General features: G+C 41.5%; 1 protein-coding gene across 6 annotated transcripts in view; it reads left to right on the plus strand.

Annotated features, from left to right (window-relative positions):
* The window catches only part of CHD7 (chromodomain helicase DNA binding protein 7), a 142,727-nt gene that overhangs the window by 62,203 nt on the left and 58,253 nt on the right, over positions 1–22,271 (plus strand). For all 6 annotated transcript variants that reach the window (XM_088675563.1, XM_088675568.1, XM_088675565.1 and 3 more), the window contains exons 4-6: positions 1,338–1,768; positions 15,959–16,097; positions 20,058–20,195. In XM_088675563.1, coding sequence (XP_088531689.1) covers positions 1,338–1,768; positions 15,959–16,097; positions 20,058–20,195 — 708 coding nt within the window. The remainder of the gene's footprint in view (positions 1–1,337; positions 1,769–15,958; positions 16,098–20,057; positions 20,196–22,271) is intronic.

Raw genomic sequence — 22,271 nt, forward strand, 5'->3', positions numbered from 1 at the left:
AAAAAGACAGGTGTGGAGAGCAGCACATGGAGTTAGCAGGGGAGCGCTGGGTTCAGGTATGTGCCCTCCATGATCTGGGAAGAGAAATTGGGATGAAACAGTCCTTTAAGCTGTCTCATAGAGGAGACTTCCAACACTCTGAGACTATATATATCTGTTTTACCTTTTGCAATTTTTTTGGGGTGGAGGGGGGTTATTATTATTTTAAATTATAAGGTGCCCTGAATGCCTTTGCAGAAAGTTGGTGCATGAGTGCAATTAATAAACAATCTACACATTTGTCCAAATTGGGCGGTTGGAGTTTCACCAACAGTTCTATGATGAACATATTTTCAAGAACAAGAAAGTAACCTCATGAATAATTTCTGATTTATTAGCCCTGGTGTAAGTCTTAACAAAAACCTAGGTACTGTATGAGAATCAGACAAGAAAAATAAGAAGAAGAAATTGAAATGAGATTGGAATTAGAAATCTAGACAGCGGTGACTAGGAATAAGAGGAGTGTTGTATGATAAGAGCAACATGTCAACAAACAAATGAGAAAACAGCTGTCTAATCCTAGTACAAGTAGAGCAAGCAGAAAATGATAGTGGTTGCTTCATTAATTGTATTTATAAGGATAGATGGGACCCAGAAAGCTGCTGAATGCTTTTGGTACTCCTATGAGCAGTCACTTTGAGAAGCACCTTATTTGGAGAACTTTAGTGAACATTACAGCTATACATGTAATTTTATTCAGAATCACATACATTTTAAAAATAAATTGACTTTTTTTGTGGATGAAATACTTACTTTTTCACAGCTTAATTTTTTATCATTTCTGCCCATGCCTTAGTTCATAGCACCTTGTCTGTGTATTGTTCCATCAGTCACTAAATATACTTGGAGCAAATGGGTCATTCTTATCAGCTATTCGTTTAATTTGAATAAAGCAGTAAATAGGTCATTTTACACCAATGTTGGCAGAAAAGTACATGTATCCTCTTGCTATCATACAGATCACCTGCCTTCTCTGATCACTTTCTGTTTTGTTCCAATCATACCAGGGTATTAGTGGCCCCATGTGCTTTACTGTGCTCTCTGTTGTAATAGAAGTAAAGCCGTTTCTAATGTGACTTTTCTCATTAAGTAATTATGATATAATAATTCTCTTTACAGGTGTAGACCTTACATATTAATAATTTAACATGACTGTTCTAAATGTTGGATTAATTTTGTTTTCCGAATGACTGCCTGGTCTCCTGGAAAAAAAAGTGCAACATTTTTTTTAATCAGTAAGATTTCCAAGGCTGAATTTTAAAGTTGTATTAATTTAATGCCTCATTTGTTTCTCCTAGCATTCTCCGTCAGAACCCTTCCTCGAGAAACCAGTGCCAGACATGACTCAGGTTAGTGGACCGAATGCCCAGCTACTGAAAAGTGATGATTACCTTCCATCAATTGAGCAGCAACCACAGCAGAAGAAAAAGAAAAAGAAAAACAATCACATTGCTGCAGAAGGTCCCAGCAAAGGGTTTGGCAAGGATGGCTTTCCTAGTGGGCTTGATAGCCAGGATCCTACCAGGAAATCTCTAGACTGTTCCCAGGAAGAGAAAAAGAAAAAGAAAAAACCCAAGGTGAAAAAAGAGCCGAAGGATCCGAAAGAACCTAAGGAGAAGAAGGAGCCTAAGGAACCCAAGACTCCCAAAACCCCTAAGATCCCTAAAGAGCCAAAGGAGAAAAAAGCAAAAAACACCACACCAAAACCCAAGGCCAACAAAAAGGCAAGGTATGTACTAGTATTCAATTATTATTATTTTTAAAAATCTTTTATACGTTCTATTCTATTCTTAAACAAGATTTATGTGCTTTGAAAACATATACATAGTATGTATAACAATGTGAAGATCTTTTTTTTTCTTTTTAGATTTCCAGAATACTTATTAGGACTAACTGACATGAACTAAAGTGACATTTACCCCTTTGTTGTTAGTAGTGGCACTCATTTTTTGTTTCCTTGTTTTATGTATGAAATGGCAGATACTTTAGGGATATGTATTAGGGGCACAGTTCTAGGCAAAGAATCATAGGCTTTGATTTTCATCAATAATGCAAATTTTTGAATGAATTAAAAAGGAGGAATGCTGTTGTCACAAAGCCCCTCCCTATCTTGTTTTTTCAACCAAATTAGAACAAGAATTGCTTGTCACACATTGGACTATAACACTTTAAAGGACGGTTTCAGATTCTGCTGATTTATGTGAACTAATATGTACTTGCTCTAATCTGTGGTGTGCATAGCTAATACAAAAGACAACTAAGGAAACTAGCATAATCTACCCAACTCCTTACCTTAGAAACATGATTATAAGTCTTAAGTGAAGTCAACTCTTGGAGAATTGGAATGCAGCCAGTAGATGAAATTCTATCCTCTATGTCACTAAACATTAATATCAATCAATTTTTATTGTATATAGCCAAAGGCCTTTTACCATTTATTGTATATAGCCAAAGGCCTTTACAATGGACAACAGAGAATAAAAGGAAACTTTCATCTAAAATCATACACATAATCGCAGTTTACAATATAAAAAGAAATATACAACCTTAGGACTTAAGTTTGGCGTGCATTCACATAGCTGGAACAGAGCTTCTTAGCGGCCAGTGCAAATTTGGCTATCTGGTGTGTAATATTTAGATGTTTATCTGCTAGGAGTTCAACTGTCACTTCCTTTGCAGATTGTCCTGGAAGCCAATTAAGAATTGGCAATATAAATGGGCATTGTATACAAGGGGCAAGTCAGCAGGTGGTGTGTGATGTCCTCTGCCTGATTGCATCCATGAATACATTTGTGATCCATACAAGTAATTCCCCAGTATCTCCCCTCTAAATATGCCCAGGGCATCTGTTGAAATCTTCGTTCTACTAAGCATCTGCATAATTGTGGGAAAGTCAGAATCTCAAAGTAACAGGGCCCTGAATGATTGGTCTTAATTTGGGGGTACCAAGTAGAGTAGTGGGCAGCAATGATGGATGCTCTGTCTTGGTTGGCATCCTGATCAAAAATTTAATTTCTAAGGTCACGTGGGCTAAGGGCTAAGTAGTTCTCCATTTGGAGATTATAAACCCTAAGTTTATTTTGGAACTTTTGTGCCCAGCCCTCTGTCCTTAGTTGCTCTAACCAGCAGAGCTTAGTAAGGGTATGATCCTCGAAGGTATTTAGCCTGCGCCAGTATCTCAGATGGGCTAGATCAATTCTGGCGGCCAGCGAGGGAAGGCCCAACTCAGCTCTGAGGTGCGCTTCCAGTGTCCCGCAGGGAAGCCCCAAAATCTGCCTCATAAAGTTATTTTGCAGGACCTCTATTTCAGATTTGACATCAATTCCCCATATCTCAGCCGGGTAGAGTATTTGGGCGATGATTTTAGAGACAAAGAGCTTAATAGCTGGGTTGTCCACCCTTTGAATGGAAGAACCTATATAGTAGAATGGGAAAACATCAATAAGACTTTATAGTTGCCTTGGGAAAAAAACAAGTTTAATGAATTTGGCACAAACAGCTTTTCTTGCACCTACATTGACACCATGAGGAAAACTGTCAGTTTTGGGGCCTAATCTTGTATTGAGGGGAAGGGATATGATATTTCATCCCAATGAATGATGCCCTTGAAATTATTTTTATTTATTTCATTCTTTCTTTTATTTAAAATATTTATATACTTTATATTTTAAAAATACAAACAGAAATAATAACATGCAAACTTGACTGTTTATTTGTCTTTCTAAATACAAAAGGTATCCTAAAATGAGGTTGCTTTGTGTCACCCTGTCAAAGTTTGTGTGGAATTTCAGAACTTTCTATTGGCTGCATCTATGGAAGAAGCTTTATATCTGTTACTTCCAGGGCCTACCTCTTGGCTGCATGAGTGTGTTGCTGTACTTACTCTGTAATTAAGTGTTCTATTGTTAACACCGTGTATTGTCTGATAGAGAAGGGAAATAGCTAATGAAAGCTTAGGCCTATTGGAAAACACCCTGAACCATTATACAGGTAGCATGAACAAATTAAAAGCGTACTGTTAATCATGGGTTTTAAACCTATTTATAAGTGCACATTTTAAAGCCTGTACTAATGCTAGCTTACTGAATTAATGGAAACTGTTGAAAGCAGTGTAACATCTGTGAGAAAAACTTGTTTTTATATGCCAGGTAGTGCCAAAGGCTAAGAAACTCATAATTGAATCAAGATTTTAGGTTAATCAATAGGCTAAATCATTAATCTGCCAAGAACCAGTTACTGAACTGATCAGACCAATTATTTATTTTCTTGATAAGCTGCAATGCTACAGAGAAAAATAATAAGAATACTAAAATTCAGCTAAGGATAAATTCTAAGCACCATAGCATAACTAAGGGTGTGAGGCAGTTCTTTGCATGGGTAGCGAAGTGCAGGTGCACAGCTGTGTCTGAAGCCTTTCACCAGCTTGTAAGGATGTGTCCTTGAAGGTGGCAGTTGACTTACTTCGCTTCCGCTCAGCCCCTAGGACACATCCTGTTGAATTATTGATCCTTCTAGTATCGTACACCTTGACAGAGACTACCCTGAATTAAAAACGGCCCTTCTCCCCCTACGGGAGCAACTTGTATGTAAGGGTTGGTCAGGGGGTCTGCCTAGTATGGCTGTGGAAGAGGGCAGGAAGAAGTTTGATATACATGGCAGCAGGATCTTTTGGACAGTTCTGAATGTTACTTTGTGCATATGAAGCCGCCTCATTGTGTCTTCTGCATGACAGGAGGGAATCGTTTATAATATATTGATCTTTGAATGAGAAATACTTTGGTTGTAATTATTATTGGTATATAAAAATATGTAAGCCCTGCTTTATGCTTATGATTATTCCAATATTCTGTAGAAGAGTTAAGTGAGCATACATGTAATCCTAATGAATTACAGCAGTAATCCTAATGAATTACAACCGAAAGATGCTTTAGGGGGAAAGAACACAACTCAGTGGTAGAGCATATGTTCTAGATTCAGGCTCTGGCATCTCCAAGGTGGTCTGGAAAAGACCAGTGCATGGAGAGTATGCACTGAAAGTTCATGTAGACTAGGGGCGGGGAACATAACTGTCCTGAACAGAGCCATTTTGTCAGGTGGATGAGGTCCCCCATCTGTTAGTCACTATGCTATCAGATGACTTTAAAGTGAAAACAGTTACTTTGTGGCTGCTGCTTGAGCTCCTCCTACAGAGGAAGAGCCTTTGCATAATCACCTGGAATTTAAGCCAGCAATGCAAAGGGATACTTGTGCTTACAGCAAGCCCCAGTAAGTGCAGATCCCAGTCACCCATGGGAAAAAGTGATGCCCACCCACTTGGATGGCTTTAAATGAGGATTAGAGAAATACATGGAGGTTAAGACTACTAGACATGATGATTATACTCTACCTCCACAGTTCAGGGCAATATCATTCTGAATACCAGTGCTTGAAACCACAGGAGGGGAGAATGCTCTTTGGCGCAGGTCCTGATTGCACCTGTTTGGCCCTTGTGAGAACAGGATGTTGGACTAGATGTGCCGTTGTTCTGGTCCAGCAGTCTTTTCTTAATGTTCTTGCTGCAAGTGCCAATCAGCTGCTCATCGCTCACAAGAAGCCTACTGGAATCACCCTTGCTATGGAGATCACAATGATATTACAGTTGATCAGTGCTAGTTTTCTTAAGGCTTCTGATTGTTCATTGGCAACCATATTTCACATATTATGGCAGTTGGACATGGTTTGAGGAAAACAGCCACACAGACCAAATTGGGACCTATGCTGGAACCCAACTGAAGCATGCTGGGAAAGTAAACTCTTGTGGTTTTCCTTGGTGTTTGTCACACCACATTTTTCTTATAGTATCTAATTGCAGAGGTAATATAGGAAATAATTACTGTGAAACTCAAAACTAAGAAAAAGTTTGTCCACAATTTTAGGACAATTGGTGATCAGACTGAAGCATCCTTTCTCAATGGTGTTTTGCAACTCAATGAGACATGCGTAACTAAATATCCAACATTGATTTATATAAACAGGGATTGCAAATTGTATAATTCTGCTGCCCGTTGTGTATCCCAAATGTTCATTTTAGTAAGTCTTCCAACTGTGCATTTCATTGCAGCCAAGAACTGAGTTGGTTGAGTGGTCTTCTGTATTGAGAAGTATGTGGTTTTGTATGTGCCAATAAGCTGATAGTTACTGCCTCAGAAGGGCTGCAGAAGTTTCAATAGAAAGCTTATATAGCTGGTCCAGTGGTCCATGAAGGTTAAGGACATGCAACCCTAGACAACGTTAGAGGAAGGGAGAAAGAAGAGCATTTTCCTTTTTGCTTGGGGAAAGCTAGTAGGCTTGCTGCTGTTTTTGCACTTGAAGGTTCTCTTTCCCTTTTCACCCGTAGGATGGAAAGTGAAGTAATGTGTGTCTATAGATTTACGTAGTGAAAGGTGGACCAGGTAATTTTGTCGAATTCATTTTCTGGGATAACTCAGTGTGGGAGAGCTCGGTTGGTAGAGCATGAGACTCTTAATGTCATGGGTTCAAGCTCCACATTGGGTGAAAGAGTCCTGCACTGCAGGAGGTTGGACTAGATCATCCTCAGGGTCCCTTCCAACAGTGGGAGGAGGAAGCAGAGCACTTGGGAATTCTGAGAGAGTTTTCCACACTGTTCAAAAACTTTCCTACTCATAGTCTATTCCTATAAAAAGTTAGTATTCCAATACAGTACACGCTTATAGGTAGAAATATAATTTAATGTATGCATGTGACTGTGAATATAAGATTGCTGTGCAAACTAAGTTAGCTTACATAATTCTGAGCTCTGAATTGGTGAAAACACAGAATTCTCTTTGCATTGGTGCAAACAGGGCCCTTCACGTATTCATGGAAGATGCTTGGTCAACAGGGCCCTTCACGTACGTATTCATGGAAGATGCTTGGTCAGTAGTGACCTTAAAATGGGATCTGACAAATTCATTGAAAATGAGGCTGCCAAGGGTTACTAATCACAATAGCTGTCTTCGCACGCTAGGGAAGTCCCTAAATCATCAAGGGTTTGAGACTCATTGGCTACCCTCACCTGGTTTAGCCGGCCAGTCGAAGCCATTTCCTGAGGTGTGGCCACAGTCACATGCCGACAGCTTCCAGGAGCCACAGGTGAGGCCTGAGTGCAGGGTGGGGACCTAAGATCAACAAACTACTCCACAAGGAGCACAACATGTTCCCCACCAGAGGTACTATCCCTCCTCTAACACGCCACAGTAGGTTATACATACTAAAAAAAAGTCCTCCTTGTAGTCTTCTCATAGGCATCTAATTAAACACTCTGGGAAACAGGACACTGGAAAAGATAGGCCTTTGGTCCAATCCATCAGGATCCTACTTACAGTCTTATGCTTCTCTACGATTTTAACATAGCTGTGGGGTAGGTGTGAATAAGTGAGTGTGTGAAAATATCTCAAGTACATCTCTCTACCTGCTATCCAATCTTCTGAAAAGATGCCTGAAAGATCTATGCACTTAGTATACCTGTATCATTGCAGTGTCCTTTAATATGTTATTCTATGACAGGCATCCCCAAACTGCGGCCCTCCAGATGTTTTGGCCTACAACTCCCATGATCCCTAGCTAACAGGACCAGTGGTCAGGGATGATGGGGATTGTAGTCCAAAACATCTGGAGGGCCGAAGTTTGGGGATGCCTGTTCTATGGTATAAAGTACAGTACATCTTGGTGAAGTGTGAAGGGAACCAAAGAGTGCCAGCACTCTGGTTGTTTTTTGTAAAATCTATCCTGTAGATAAAATCCTTATTTTTATTATAATCATGTTTAAGTGTGAAATGATGCTTAAGAGACATTAAGTTCAGTACTATCACAGTGTTCATAATTCCCATTGTTCTAGGCGCATTTTGCGACAGGGAATTTCATTAGTGTGAGCAATTTCTGAGCTCTGAGTACGGTATTGGGGCTGGGCGGGCTGGGGAAGGACTAGACCATGTGAAAAATCAACATAATATTTTAGCTGCTGTTCATTCATTTCTGCTTTGTATTCTTGTTGTTCAAAAAGTACCTAGACATTCCGTTGTGCTCATAACCTAAGTTTAAGGGGCCATTTAGCTCCTAGCTTTCATATATCAGTTTCTAAGACTGGTTGTTAGAAGCCATAGTTCCATTTTTCATTTGATCCAGCTTCTTATTCATTGGTGCTTATTCAGTGTATCTGACTGGGGCCTGTATGCAAATAAACTGATTTCTAATTCTAGATAATCTCATTCTAAAGTAATCATAGTTGTCAGGCTTTTTAATATGTTGGGAGGGGAAAATTGGGAATACCTGACACTGATGAAATTTATCCTCTCTGTAACTTGACCTTATATCTTGTGGGTTCGTTCTGGATCTGCTCTTGACATTGCCACGTTGTGAATAGGACAACTTCTCATCAATTCCATTTAATGTGAATTCTTTAACCCTCTGTCATAGATAGCCCCTGTGAGTTTGGTCCTTGTACAGTAATAAGGTTTTACGTGTTTCTTTACTTGATTTTCCAGAGGTTCATAGAATCATAGAGTTGGAATGGGACCCAAGGGTCATCTAGTCCAACACACTGCAATGCAGGAATTTCAGCTAAAGCATCCATGACCATCCAGCCTCTGTTTAAAAATCTCCAAGGAAGGAGAGTCCACCACCTCTCATGGGAGGCTGTTCCATTACTGAACAGCTCAACTGATGGAGATCATTCTGTCCTCATTCATACACAATACTGAACCAAACCATGGCTTAGCCGCTTAGCACAAACAAGAAAATGTACAGACTTCCAGAGAGATTGTCACTGCTTTGTTCCTCTCTAGTCATTCTGTTGTTGTGCTGAGTTATATTACTTAGTGTGTCATCCTAATCCAGTCTCATGGTTTAGATCTCTCAGACGGACCATGAGCTTCAAACCATAGGGCAAACCTTGGTTACAACTCGTTATTTCTCTGGAAAGAACTAAACTATGAGCCTGGGTTTGGGTGACATGCTAAGTCAAACCATGGTACAGCAGCCGAAAGACTGGAGAGAAGTGGCTGCAATCTCACCAGGAGACCAGATATTTGTATTGGAGATTCATTCCCCGTGTCTGAATTCATGGGATTGTTGTCTATCACATGATGATATATGTTTTCATTCCACAGAGTGGGAAATGATGGAGACAGGATGTTTGTGTTACTGTGTTTCCTGAAGTGGGACTATTGTCCTTTGTTCTTTCTCTTTGCTGCCTGGTGCTAGAGAGAGACGGAGCCATGTTGCAGTGCTCCGTGCGTGTTTTTATATCATTGTTTTTCAACCACTGTTCCGCGGCACACTAGTGTGCCGCGAGATGTTGCCTGGTGTGCCGTGGGGAAAAGACGGCGGTGGGGCGGCGAGCCACCGCGTCGCGCCTGCAGGATCCCTGGCTGGCTGGCTGGCTGAGCGCGTGTGGTTCCTTCCCAGAGGAGCCTGGCAGGCGCCAGCAGGGGGAAGCGCTTCTGCGGGGAAAGCAGGCAGAGTCAGCGCCCAGCAGCGCGGCACTGGATTGAGGAGGCGGTGCTTCGTGCAGAGCTGCTGGGTGCCGACCCGGCAGGCCGCTTCCTTGATCCGGCGGACTACCGGGTCGGCGCCCAGCAGCGCCGCGCAGAGCACCGGATTGAGGAAGCGGCCTGCAGGGTCAGCGCCCAGCAGCTCCGCACGAAGCACCACCTCCTCAATCCAGTGCCGCACTGCTGGGCGCTGACTCTGCAGACCGGCTCCTCGATCCGGCACTCTGCAGGACAGCTTTCTTTTGGGCAAGGAGTTTGCAAATAGTTTAACAGCGCAGCCCTGTCCCTGTGCATTCGGAAGCGAGCCCTGGACCGCTCGGGGGGCCTTACTCCACCTCGCGCGAGGAGTGGGGGGCCCTAAGCATTGCCTTTTTCGGCGGCGTCAACAGGCAGGCGGCGCGCGGGATCCGCGGGCGGGGGGTGCCTCAGCTCTGGCGTCTCCCCCGGGCTGTTTCCTTGGCAATGGGGGATGGAAGCCGCGTCTCCCCCGGGAGCAGGGAAAAGGGCGGCAAGGCGAGAGCCGCCCGCAAGCCCCGGCACCGCGAGCTCCTCAGTGGCTGCGGGTCTCTGGCAGCGCGATGCCGCAGTGGCTGCTCAGTCTCCTGCTCTCTCCCGTGTCCCGCACCGGCGCAGCTGGGCGCCGACCTGGCAGGCCGCCTCCTCAATCCGGCGCTCCCTGCAGCGCTGCTGGTCACCGACCCAGCAGGCCGCCTCCGGGACCCAGCAGCAGCAACGCTGGCTGCGGTAATTACAGTAAAAAATTTTTTGAAAAGACACCCCCCGAAAATAAGCCATAGGCTTATTTTCTTGGGTAAAATAAATATAAGACGGTGTCTTAAAATGTGGGAAACACGGTAATAACCTCAATAATAACCTCAAGCAGCTAATAACCTCAGTAATATAGGCACAGAGTTAAATTTTTTAACATTTTCTAATGGTGGTGTGCCTCGTGATTTTTTTCATGAAACAAGTGTGCCTTTGCCCAAAAAAGGTTGAAAAACGCTGTTTTATATAAATAAATGTAGATTAGCCAAATGCTGTGCTGTTGAGCTCTGTTACGCAATTGCGCAAACTCTGCGGATCCGTAAGTGTACTGATGTCAGTTGGCATCAGTCGCTGTGATGTTCGGGCTGGAGAAAGCTTTTGAAGCTCCCAAATGATCGACCAGGAGGGAGGGAACATGCCAGTCGGGCATGTGTCTCTGCCAGGGTCCTACTCATGTGTAAGAGATCCTAACAATTTGCTCACTTAAGTCAGGGGTCGGCAACCTAAGGCCCATGGGCTGAATGTGGCCATTTAATTGGCCCACGAACTGCCCCTGAACTGAGCCGCCCACTCAGCGAATCCCCGCCCACTGCACTAAACTGCCACAGCATGGTGTGGGGACTCTCTTCCGTGGCTCCGGAAATTGCTTCTGCACATACCCAGACACTGGAAATCATTTCTGCACAGGCGCGATTTTTGGCGTCTGGGCATGTGCAGAAGCGATTTCCGGTGCCGTGGACATGTGCAGGTGCGATTTTCAGCATCATGCTGTGCTGGTCTGGCCCACGGAGGATCTCTGCAGGAGTGAGATTTCATGCCTGGTAAGATTTCCCGACCCCTGTGCTAAGTCATGGTTTGGCTTAGGAAAAGCCTGATCACACACTATCTCCTAACACAGAATGCTTGCTGCTTTTTTAATACATTTTGGTCTCCTCTGACTAACAGTGTTCTCAGCAAAATTTAATGTGCTGGTCTTAATGTACATTCATACCTCAGCTCCCAAATGCCTTGCGAGTCAAACGTTCTAGCTCCTGAATACTGCAAACCCAGAAGTGAGTGCCCCAAAACATTCGACAGGGCTTCCATGGCTTCCGATTGGCTGCAGGAGCTTCCTGCAGCCAATCAGAAGCCGCACTTTGGAAGCCAAGCATTTCAGAAGTTGAACAGACTTCTGGGATGGGTTCTGTTCAACTTCCAAGGTACGACTGTATATATCGAGCCCATTGTTCCTGAGATTATCCCTACCATAGTTTCCCAAAGTCTTTTTTATAAAATGCTTTTTGGAAGTATAATTACCATTACTGACGATCTCACCATCACTGACCATTACAGTAGCAGGGTATTACAGCATGCAGCATACAATATACCCCCCCCAAAGCGGTAACACACCTATATAAATCAAGGTACCCATACTTCCCAAGCATAGAAGATAACTCCTATGGGTAAATGTCCCCTCACTCCCCCATAAACTATTTCAGGGTGCCAGGCCCCCACAAAGTTGATTTGCAGTGCCATTCAAATGGTGTGAGTACACCACATCTTGTGATCAATTAAGTGGGGTGGGGCTTATCTGTCTCCCCCCCCCCAAAAAATATTTTATTCAAGTTGGCACCCCTCAAACTGGCATGGATGGTGAATGTTGACCATCTAAGCCAGGCATCCCCAAACTTCGGCCCTCGTAGATGTTTTGGACTACAATTCCCATCTTCCCCGACCACTGGTCCTGTTAGCTAGGGATCATGGGAGTTGTAGGCCAAAACATCTGGAGGGCCACAGTTTGGGGATGCCTGATCTAAGCATAAGAAATAAAACCCCACTAGATGATGCAGAAGACCCACAATTGGAGACCCACAATTGATTAGTCCCGTCCCCCCCCCACCACCACAATGGCCAAAGTCCAAGGTTTATTGGCCTATTGGTGTTTCCTGTACTGTATATAGGTATAAAGATTTTGTACTAAGCAACTAATAAGCTGAAATAATAATAATGATGATGATGATGATGATGTTGATGTTCTCAAGGTTTCATAGAGAGCTACTCTTGGTAAGTGCTTGAATAATGTAGAATTCACACACACACACAGAGAGAGAGAGAGAGAGAGAGAGAGTGTCGAACTAGACTCTCAAACTTGTTGGCTATTCTTTTGAAGGCAGGGTTTGAGCAGTAAAGAGTGTTGTGTTTTAGCACCTGTTTGTTTAATTTAGTGATTATAAACTTCTTTAATATGTGAATTCTTTGTTTTTATGTACAAATAATGATGGCAGTGTAGCCTGTCCTCCAGCTGTGGAAAATTTGTAGGATAAGCTTGTAAACAAATATATCTCCAATTACATCAAATGCTACTTTTACTGCTTCAGCATTGGTTGATTTGGCCCTGTTGGTTGCTTCTGTCTCAGCTGCATGTTTGGCAGTAGTTGCTTTTGTAGTTCCTGCCATTGAAGCCTTTTCTGTTGTTGCTATCTATTCTTTTTAGTGTTCCCTGTATTTCTTTATCTCTAACCTTATTTTACTAGTGTGCTATTTTGTCCATTCCACATCATTATACCATGTTGCATAGGATGTCTTAACTTAGGCTTGATTCTGTGCATGTGTGAAACATCAAAGTATCTTGCTACAGCAGCTCTCAAAATACTTGTAATTTGCCCTCTATAATTTATTGTACAATAAATAATACTTTTAAGTGCAGTGCAGTCGCCAGTTGTCCCAAATGTACTAATTATGAATACAATGATTAGGTGTATGAAAGTTATTGTGTGCATGCAGATAATGGCTATGTTTTTTGGGGGGGCGGGGGATTATGTGCAGAACCTGCAGGTAAATGTAGGTGTGAATACCTTTAGGATGCCTTTGAAATTGGACTATAAGTAATTGTTGCCCATTGTAGACAGTTAATGTTCCAAATCGGCAGGTGAAATCTATATTGTTTTATCACCAACCTGAAGACCAGTGATGTAAATGCTCCTGAAGCTGAGACAGAGCATATCTTCAACTTTTCTTTCTAAACTGCCTGCTACAGAATGCAGACAATCCGTAATAAATTGTTTCCTTTAATTTGCTGAATATTTTATTAAACAAATTTCGAGTCGAAATGAATTGGATTCTAGGTATGTTGTCTTGCCTCTCGTACGAATACTGTGTGTTTGTGCTTCTGTTTAGAAGGAATATAACAACTATTGGAAGTCCCATGTCAGAATACTGCATAGGGAGGAAAGTTGAATTACATAGGTCATGGACGAGCAGAAGGTACCTGTAAATCAGCATCTACTGGATGGCTTGCAATAGATTTATAAAGATTCCCAACTTTCAGTCAGTCAACAATAGCAACAATGAAGCAGAAACAAAAAAATAGGCTGCTGAAATGAATAAAGCTGCAGAAATTAGGATTGAATTTTTGTGTGAAAGGATAGAGCTCAGTCCTGTGAATGAAAACAAATTCCTGGGCTGAACATGTGTTTGAAGGCACCCTGCTTTTTAATTGTATGCCTGTCCCCCTGAGCCAATATTGTGCACTTCGCTATGGATGGTGGATGTTGATGTTCTGGTAAAAAAAAAAAGTAGATTCTGCAGAACTGAAGTCCATCTACACTTGAGGTAGGTTGCCAGTGATGAAAATATTTTAGTTCATACTCTTACCTTTTACTAGCTAGCTAGAGGGGAGGAAGCTTTCTGAATATACAGATATTCTGCTTAAATTTCACTATGTGGCTTGCATGAAACCTCCTATGTTGCAAGCACTTGGAGATTCTTTATGTCCTGAACAATAGAAAAGAATCATTAGCACTTTCTAGCCTTTCAGCAAATTGACATTTTATCAAACCTGCCCTGTGCTGTTCTTCAATATGTTACGCTAGTTACTCAAATGCAGTAGTGCACCCAGGGTACACTAACTGTTATTAAATTAAATGGTATGCTTAGCTCTGATTTATAGAGGTCACCAGCAAAAAGCACTAGCCTGTCAACTTGCTTTACCTGGCAGCAGCTCAACTACGACAGGCTTACCTTTGATTTAAACAAATTTGAGAAATATGTAAAGTTTGGGAAGCAGTTTTGCACTGATTTGATAAAAGAAACCACAAAATGCTGCAGCGCAGGTGTTGAGAATGTTTGAAAGCTGATTGAGGGAAGCAGATGGCTTTAGTCAGTGGCATCCAGCCAAAAGAGCAGGTGCTGGTCATGTGACCGCTGGTTACCAGGGTAATCTGGTTGCTCTTGGCGTGCAGATGAAAGGAAAGGGGCCCAGTGTTCAGCTGTAGTATTGTATAATTTGTGGCAGTTAGAGCGGAAATAAATGCTGGAAATGGAGCCTCATAGTAGGGGAGACTTCTGTCCATGTGTAGTATACACACTAGGGCAGTTGCAAAAGGAACTGTTGTACAGATTGATTTAAAAAATTGTCTTGTATCCCTTCTAAAGATATCAAACATTCTTAGAAAGGCCAGGTTCTCATAGACTTTGTGTGGGTGTGCATATATTGTTTTTGAAATAACAAATATTTAAAATCTGTATTCTTCAACTGCTATATTAAAAAAGAAATGAAGCACTTAATTAAGGTAGCTCATGTTATATACCTTTATATGAAACACAATGTTTTCATTTTATAAATGTTCAGATATCTCCTCTTATTTTTCTTCTGATGTTAATTTTGAGTATTTAGGTTAAAAGCCACAAATATATTTGGCAGAAAGGGGGACAGAAGTGAATATTGGATATGTATGTCATTTCATCTTCCTGATACAGTTGCACTTTTACACACAAGAACCTGTGTTTGTGTGTGTGTGTGTGTGTGAGAGAGAGAGAGAGAGAGAGAGAGAGAATGAGAATTGCAAAATGTATCAGAGGAATGACACCTGAGTATTCACAAGATTTTTGATAGGAAAGCTGCTTCCATAGAAAATACTCCCAACATTCACATTGAGCTGACTCAGAATTTTATTTCTTTATTGTTTTACACATTGTGCATATGGTATTCCATAACCTCAAGTTGAAGATAATGGTAGCTTTGGATTCTAGCATGGCTTTGATATGTTGAAGGGGAAGCACCTAACCCCATTCTGGCAAGTAAAGACATCTACCTGCTTGCTGCCAGCATTCTGAGGTCAGAGTGAGTGTATAGCCCTCAAACCTCACTGGTTTTAGGAGACTTTCTTTACTAGGGCAGGATTTTCCTGCATGTCATCCAACTCTGTCCTTTCCCCCATTTTAATGCCAAGGCACGTGCTGTGGTATGATTCCTACTTTTAGAAAGATGAACTTATAAAAGAAAAAACAAGAACACAAGCCCTTAACATACACTGGTTTTGTGTAATTTAATCACTAATATATCCAAGATTGGTCGTTTGAATACTGTTATAAATCATCCCACTCTAAGCTCCTGTGTGTCTAATAGGCACTGGCTGTTGAGCTAGCATGCTTTTTTCTTTTAAGTTTTGTGTTCTACTGGATGAAGCTAGTAGAAAAGTATATTGCAGAAATTTAACAGGTAGTCGTAATAGGATGCATTTAATACAGTTTTAAATTTTTGAATTGGGTTGGAGTTATTGAGGTAGATATGATGAAATGGCTTCAAGTGTGTTCCATTCCATGTGGTGTAAAAAGCTTTGTTTATTCAACCACTCATGTTTTAGTAACAAGAAACCGGAATTGGAATCCAGTGCTGTGAAGAAAAAGGTCAACAAGGGAAAAGAAGGTTCTGAAAACTCAGATTTAGAAAAAACACCACCAGGATCACCACATCCTGAAGAAGAAGATGATGCAGGAGTTCAGGTAATACCACTGGTTATATTTTCATGCATAATTATAGAACACAATGGCCTCATTTAGAAATAACACTGAACTATGGCTTAGTGTTAAGAGAAAAAGCAACAGTGAGCCTTGAGCTCTAGCACTGCTAGGATTCTGGAAGGGAGCCGCTGTGCTTCCTCCTCTCCTATTATTTCTACCTTCTGCATCACATTTTTAAACAATTTCTAATCAATAAGAGGACTTGTTCTCTTTCTGTTTAACTAAATTATCTTACTTGCCTTTGATGAGAGGTTCTGCCAAAAGCTTTTTCAAAATCCAAGTATATAATGCCTACTGTCACTTCATATATATTTTGGTTGACACTCTCAAATATTCCTAAAAATTTAGTGAGTCAGAAACCAATTCTCTCTTTCCAAGTCTTGTTCAAGAACGATCCTCAACTTCAGAGTCTTTTCAGTTACTCTGTATCATCTATAAAGATGCAAGTTAGACACGGGACCTCAAGCTTTTTAATAGATCCAAAGATTGTACAGTGGTACCTCGGTTTTTGAGCATCTGAGAAGCCGAACGTTTCGGAAGCTGAACGCTGAAAATCCAGAAGTAATTGCTTCCGTTTTCAAACGCGCCTCGGAAGTTGAACGGCTTCCGCTGCTTGTTTTTTTTTTTTTTTCTCCATTGACTTTGTCGGCCGCCCTTTGCGCCTCAGTTGTCAAACGTTTCGAAAGTCAAGCTGTCTTCTGGAACGGATCACGTTCAACAACTGAGGTACCACTGTATATCTCTTATTTCCTCTTCTTTGCCCTAAGGAAAAGCAGCAGCAGTTTTGAAGTGAAACACTTACAACCAAGGTCTCTCCATCTCCAGTCACCAAGTTTCAGGAGACAATATGCTTCTAAGTTAGGTGGCTTCAAAATTGGCTATTGGCGCTGTTCAAAAAGTAGTGTTGAATGCAGAATTCAACATTCTCCGTTTTTATTCTAAAAATGCAGCAGTATATACAAATTTATATTTGAAACTGGGCAACACTTGGAAAAATGGGAATACAATAGTGATCAATGACCAGGCGGTTTATAAAAAGATTTCTAAACCAACTTTCAGGATATAAATGCTCTCCCAAGATTATTTACAGTTCTAAAATCAAATGTGATAATATATAAAAATAGCTATTTTAAAATCCATGCATCCTGTAAAATGACCAGTAAATCTGAAGCACAGCAGTTAATGAAATGCAGAATGGTCCTGTCCCCTCCTGCCACTGGTGCCTCCATGGAAGGTGGCTAATCCAGGAGCAGGCCCAAGTTGCACACCTGCCTCTTCATAGGGAGTTGCTGTATTGCAACAATATCTGCAGGGTTACAGGTTCCCCAACTCTGGTATAGATGTTGACAAACCATGGGGAACAAGGTAGAACCTCGAGGCACCCTGAAAGCCTCTGGTATAGGAACGGAACGGAAATTTGTCTTCTTTATAATGATTTTACCACTGGTAGCTGGAATTAGACCTGGTTGCATTTCTCCTGAAGGAACAAGTATGTAATCTGCTCCTTGATTCAACCTTTGAGGCATATCATAGGACCACCAGCCCTAAAGAAGCTGCACTGGCTGCCAATATGCTTCCAGTTTGCATTCAAGGCAATAGTGAAGCTGCTTAGACTAAATAGCTTGGGACCTCAGTACCTGAGGGAACACCTCCACATATATATTCCTGCCCAAGAATTATGGCCTGCTGGTGCCCCTACTCACACCCCACCTCTGGGAGCTGTAACAGAGAGTTCTTTTTGCTGTAGTGACCCTGCTACGGAATGTTCTTGCCTTGGAGGCCCAGCTGTCCCTGTTGTTGGCTATATTTCACCACTAAGTTAAAACCTGGCTTTTTACTCGGGCATTTGAGTCATATGGGGGGTGGTTCAGTGTTTGACCTGCTTATATTATTCATTGGTGTTGAATATTTTTATGCTGATTATGGCTATTATGAATATGGCTATTACAAATTATTATATTTGTATTTTTGGTTTGCAAGAATTGTTGCTGTTTGCCATCCCGAGATGAACTAATGGGCTAGATTAGCAATATTTAGTAAATATCTAAGTACTTAAATAAATAAGTAAACAAACTACATAGTTCCTGAACAGGGTCTGTATAGATACCCAGTCTTAGCAGATTTTATTAGCAAAGATGAGCAAGAATTCAATGTGCCAGGTGATTGATTTCAATGCTCCAAGTAGCTTGTCAACATCCTCAGGCCACACAAAATAATAATAATAATAATAATAATAATAATAATAATAATAATAGCAGGACCACATAGTGGTCTGGCTGCATCCCTATTGGGTTCTGACCATACTAATAGTTTTCTTCTGCAAATTGCAAAAAGGAGGCACATTGATTATTTAAGGGTCCTAGATATTAATTTTGTTGCTCTTGCGTTAACCAGGCATCTGGTCACTTAAAACAGCTACTTTGACCAACACTGTGAGGATGCAGTGGTGGCAGAAAAGCAGGCTTTCATTCCCATCGTCAGTGCCACATAGTAGTATGTATGATCAAATCCAGTCTGTGTTTGGCCACATTCATCCTGATTTTTTCCTGCCACCTGTGCTCCATTTGTTGACTTTGTCATTTTATAAACCTCAGATCCTAATACAAAAAAGCTGAATTAACACTATGACTTTGCTGAAGACATTCAGGAGCGATCATACTGATAGCTCTACTCATCTCCTGATTCAAGAGCCAGCTAGGATTTCAATAAGATCCCTAGCCTAAACTTCTGGGAAATTCCCCATCATAGGAGCCAACTTCTAGGGGCCCTGGGGGCTTCAGCCCCCACAATAAAATAGTTTATGGAGGTGGGCATGAACTGCGTCATGTGATCGATTATGCAGAGCAAGACTTACTTGGGCCCCCATCAGGGCCGGCTCTTCGTAGACCCCCGGTGGCGCAGCGAGCTGCACCCGCCCGCTGGTCGGCCGATCCGCTGCGCGCGGCGCCCACCTGCCCACCGCGCTGGGAAACGGGGCGGGAGGGATCTGGAGAGATAGCGCTGTGCCTGCCCGCCGCGCAGCAGCGCCGCGCCCACTGCGCTGCGAAATGGGGCGGAAGGGCGCCGGAGAGATCCGGCGCACCATGGCGACAGGGGCGCTTAAGACGGCGCTGGCCCCCATAATATTGTATTCAAGTTGGCACCCCTATTCCCCAGGGATACCAGTAAACATTCTGGTTCCCTAAATCTTCTTGTGCAGACCATCAAAATCATTTTTCTAATCTCTCCAGAGATTGGATGCAGCATTCCAGTCTAATGTCCTACCACTGAGCAAATAATACTTTAACTTACTTGGTATATTTCTTGTTAATTGGTAGCATGAAAATCTCTATATGGAATCTTCTAAAGCGAAATTTCTCCAGGAGGCACACTCTGGCCTCTTTCCTGTTGTGCTCTTTCACCTGTGGCATCTAGTATATATTTCTTCTACAGTGGTACCTCGACTTACAAACGACTCGACAACCAAATTTTTCGACTTACGAATGGGGGAGTAATGGCCGTGCGCTTACGAATGTCTCGACATCCGGAAAAAACCCACGGCGGTTTTAGATAGGGATTTTTTTACTTAGATAGGGTTGCTTCGACTTACGAATTTTTCCGTTTCCAATGCATTCCTATGGGAAATCGCGTTTCCAATGGCGTTTTTCGACTTACGAATTTTTTGACTTACGAAGGTGCCTTCAGAATGGATTAAATTCGTAAGTCAAGGCACCACTGTATTTTTATTTGATTTACTGCAAATTTTTAATTGTGCTTCATAATGAAAAGCAGAATCATTTCCTATTCTGTACAATGGGTGGGGCACCTGCTTTTGTGATAAGGCCCTTGAATTCCTTCTTTCCCTCTGCTTTCAAAGGGGAATAGATTTCTCTCTCGAGGACTATAGTCCTGCTATTCAATAGGATGAAATTTTACAATGCAGGATGTTTTTTCCTTTTTCAGAAGAGGCGCTCTAGCAGGCAGGTTAAGAGAAAGCGTTACACAGAAGACCTTGAGTTCAAGATTTCTGATGAAGAAGCTGATGATGCAGATGGTGCTGGAAGAAACTCCCCTTCAAATACTTCTCAGTCTGAGCAACAGGTCTGTTCATATTTATGCTCTTCAAATGGGTTAGACTGAAAATTCTCTAAAACCATTTAGGCTGTAAAACATTTAAGTGTTGACTTTGCTTCCAAGGGACTTCCATCTCAGCTTGGCTCAACATGCCAAAGGAAATTAGTTGTTTAGGTTCTTAAAGGCTGTGCTCATTCAAGTTTTCTTTACAAGCCTACAATATGTAATTCAACACAATTTAGTGAAATTAATGGTCTCTGTTGTAAAGCCTAAAACTAGGCTCCAAGGAGACTGAATTTACCTCTGTGAATTCAGTGGTCTGGCTTCTATGACTTAATAAACCACTTAAGCTTGTCTCCTGCTGTCAGGCACTATAAGAACCCCTTTATGAAATTACTGTCTTGTAGTAACCAGCAGGATATGCTTTATTTTCTATGCAATGTAAATGATGGATAAAATAGGTTGAATAAAATGAAGGGCGATAATGTGAAATGACTCCTTTAACAATTTTCTTTGTAGTTTTTTAATGTCTCTGCTTCACTTAACTAACTTGGAGAACCATTGCTGAAAGTGCGCACACACTTAAATATTAAATTGGTAATTAATATGTTAATTGGTATTAATATGTTAAGTTTTCTTAAATTTTATTTCTGATATCTTGAGCTGAATATCTCCAAGTGGAGGTGTGTGGATAAAGGGCATCAATATTGCTTTGAAATTTGATGTTTTTGATCAGCTACAGAAGAATTTATTCCTATTCTCTGCAAAACTGAGGGTGTCATTATTACTGCAAAGCTATGTAACAACAAAATGAAAACGACAACAAAATTCCTTAAGATGTTTTCTGGATCAGATCTTTGGTCCATCTACTCCAGAACTTGCTTTCCAACAGCAGTCAGCAAGATGCTTCCAAGAATGTAAGCTGGATATGAAACTGGAAGGATAATGCTTCTGAACATGAAGATACCATATACCCTTGTGACTAATAGCCATTCATATCCTCATGGGTCTATCTGATCTCCATTTAAAAGATACCTGAGTGACTGTTACAAAATCTTGTTTTAGTGAGTTCTATAAAGAAGTACTTTTTTGTGTCTATCCCAAATCAATTACTAATCAAATTTGTAGAAAGCAGTGTGTGTTAATTGTGTTGTGCTTATTTTCTTGCCTATTTATGCTCCTCTTTGTAAAGTGGTGACACTGAATTCTAGCATTTGGAGTGAAGAAAAAAAACTTCTCACTCATCCTCAAATGGTCTTCACACCATAAATAATTTTATGAACCTGCATTATGTGCCTTTAGACATGTTTCTCCTGGTAGAGAAAGGCCAAACCTATTGGCTGCGAATTGGTGGCTAACTTGGAGCCACCCAGTGACCCTCATGGCCAAGTGGGGATTTGAACCTGGTCTTAGTCATAGTCTGACTCTAACTGCTATTCCACACTGGCTCTTACAACTCAAGGTGGCTATATATTACCTCCTGTATCAGGCATTTTACATATGAATGCCGGTTGCTGGGGATCATGAATAGGAGAGTGCTGTTACACTCATGTATGTCTTGTAAGCTTTTCATAGACATTTGGTTGCCCACTATGAGAACCTAGTACTGGACTCAGTAGGCCTTTGGGCTTCTCCAGTATAGCTCTTCTTAATGTTGGTAGCTCCAGAAGCATAAGCTCTCTTCCTCCTTTTCTTCTTTTCCTCCAGTTCTTTATCGTTCTCTTTCAGTTTCTCTTGCTCCTTTTCAGCATGTGAAACACTGCTAAATATATATACACAGGGAATCCTTGGAAATGTGGAAAACAAGAGATAGTCTAGATTTATTTATTTATTATTTTGCTTCTTGGTGGTGGTTTTTCCAGACACAGGGGAGGAGTCGGAGAAAATTGGGGGGGGGGTTAACACCATGAATATCAATTCTTTCCCAGCTACCATTAACTTGGCAACACCAGAAAAGGAGTGATAAGCTATTTTCTTAAAAATTGTGCCACTGAACTGAAGTCCATAATGTTCACCCTCATATTGAAAGAAAGCATCATGAGTTCATCAGGATCTCTGGTTAATCAGATTGGTTGCTCCTTTGCACTTTTTTCACCTATGTAA

This window comes from Zootoca vivipara, chromosome 8 (genome assembly GCF_965207765.1).
Source record: "Zootoca vivipara chromosome 8, rZooViv2.hap1.1, whole genome shotgun sequence".
Taxonomy (NCBI): Eukaryota; Metazoa; Chordata; class Lepidosauria; order Squamata; family Lacertidae; genus Zootoca; species Zootoca vivipara.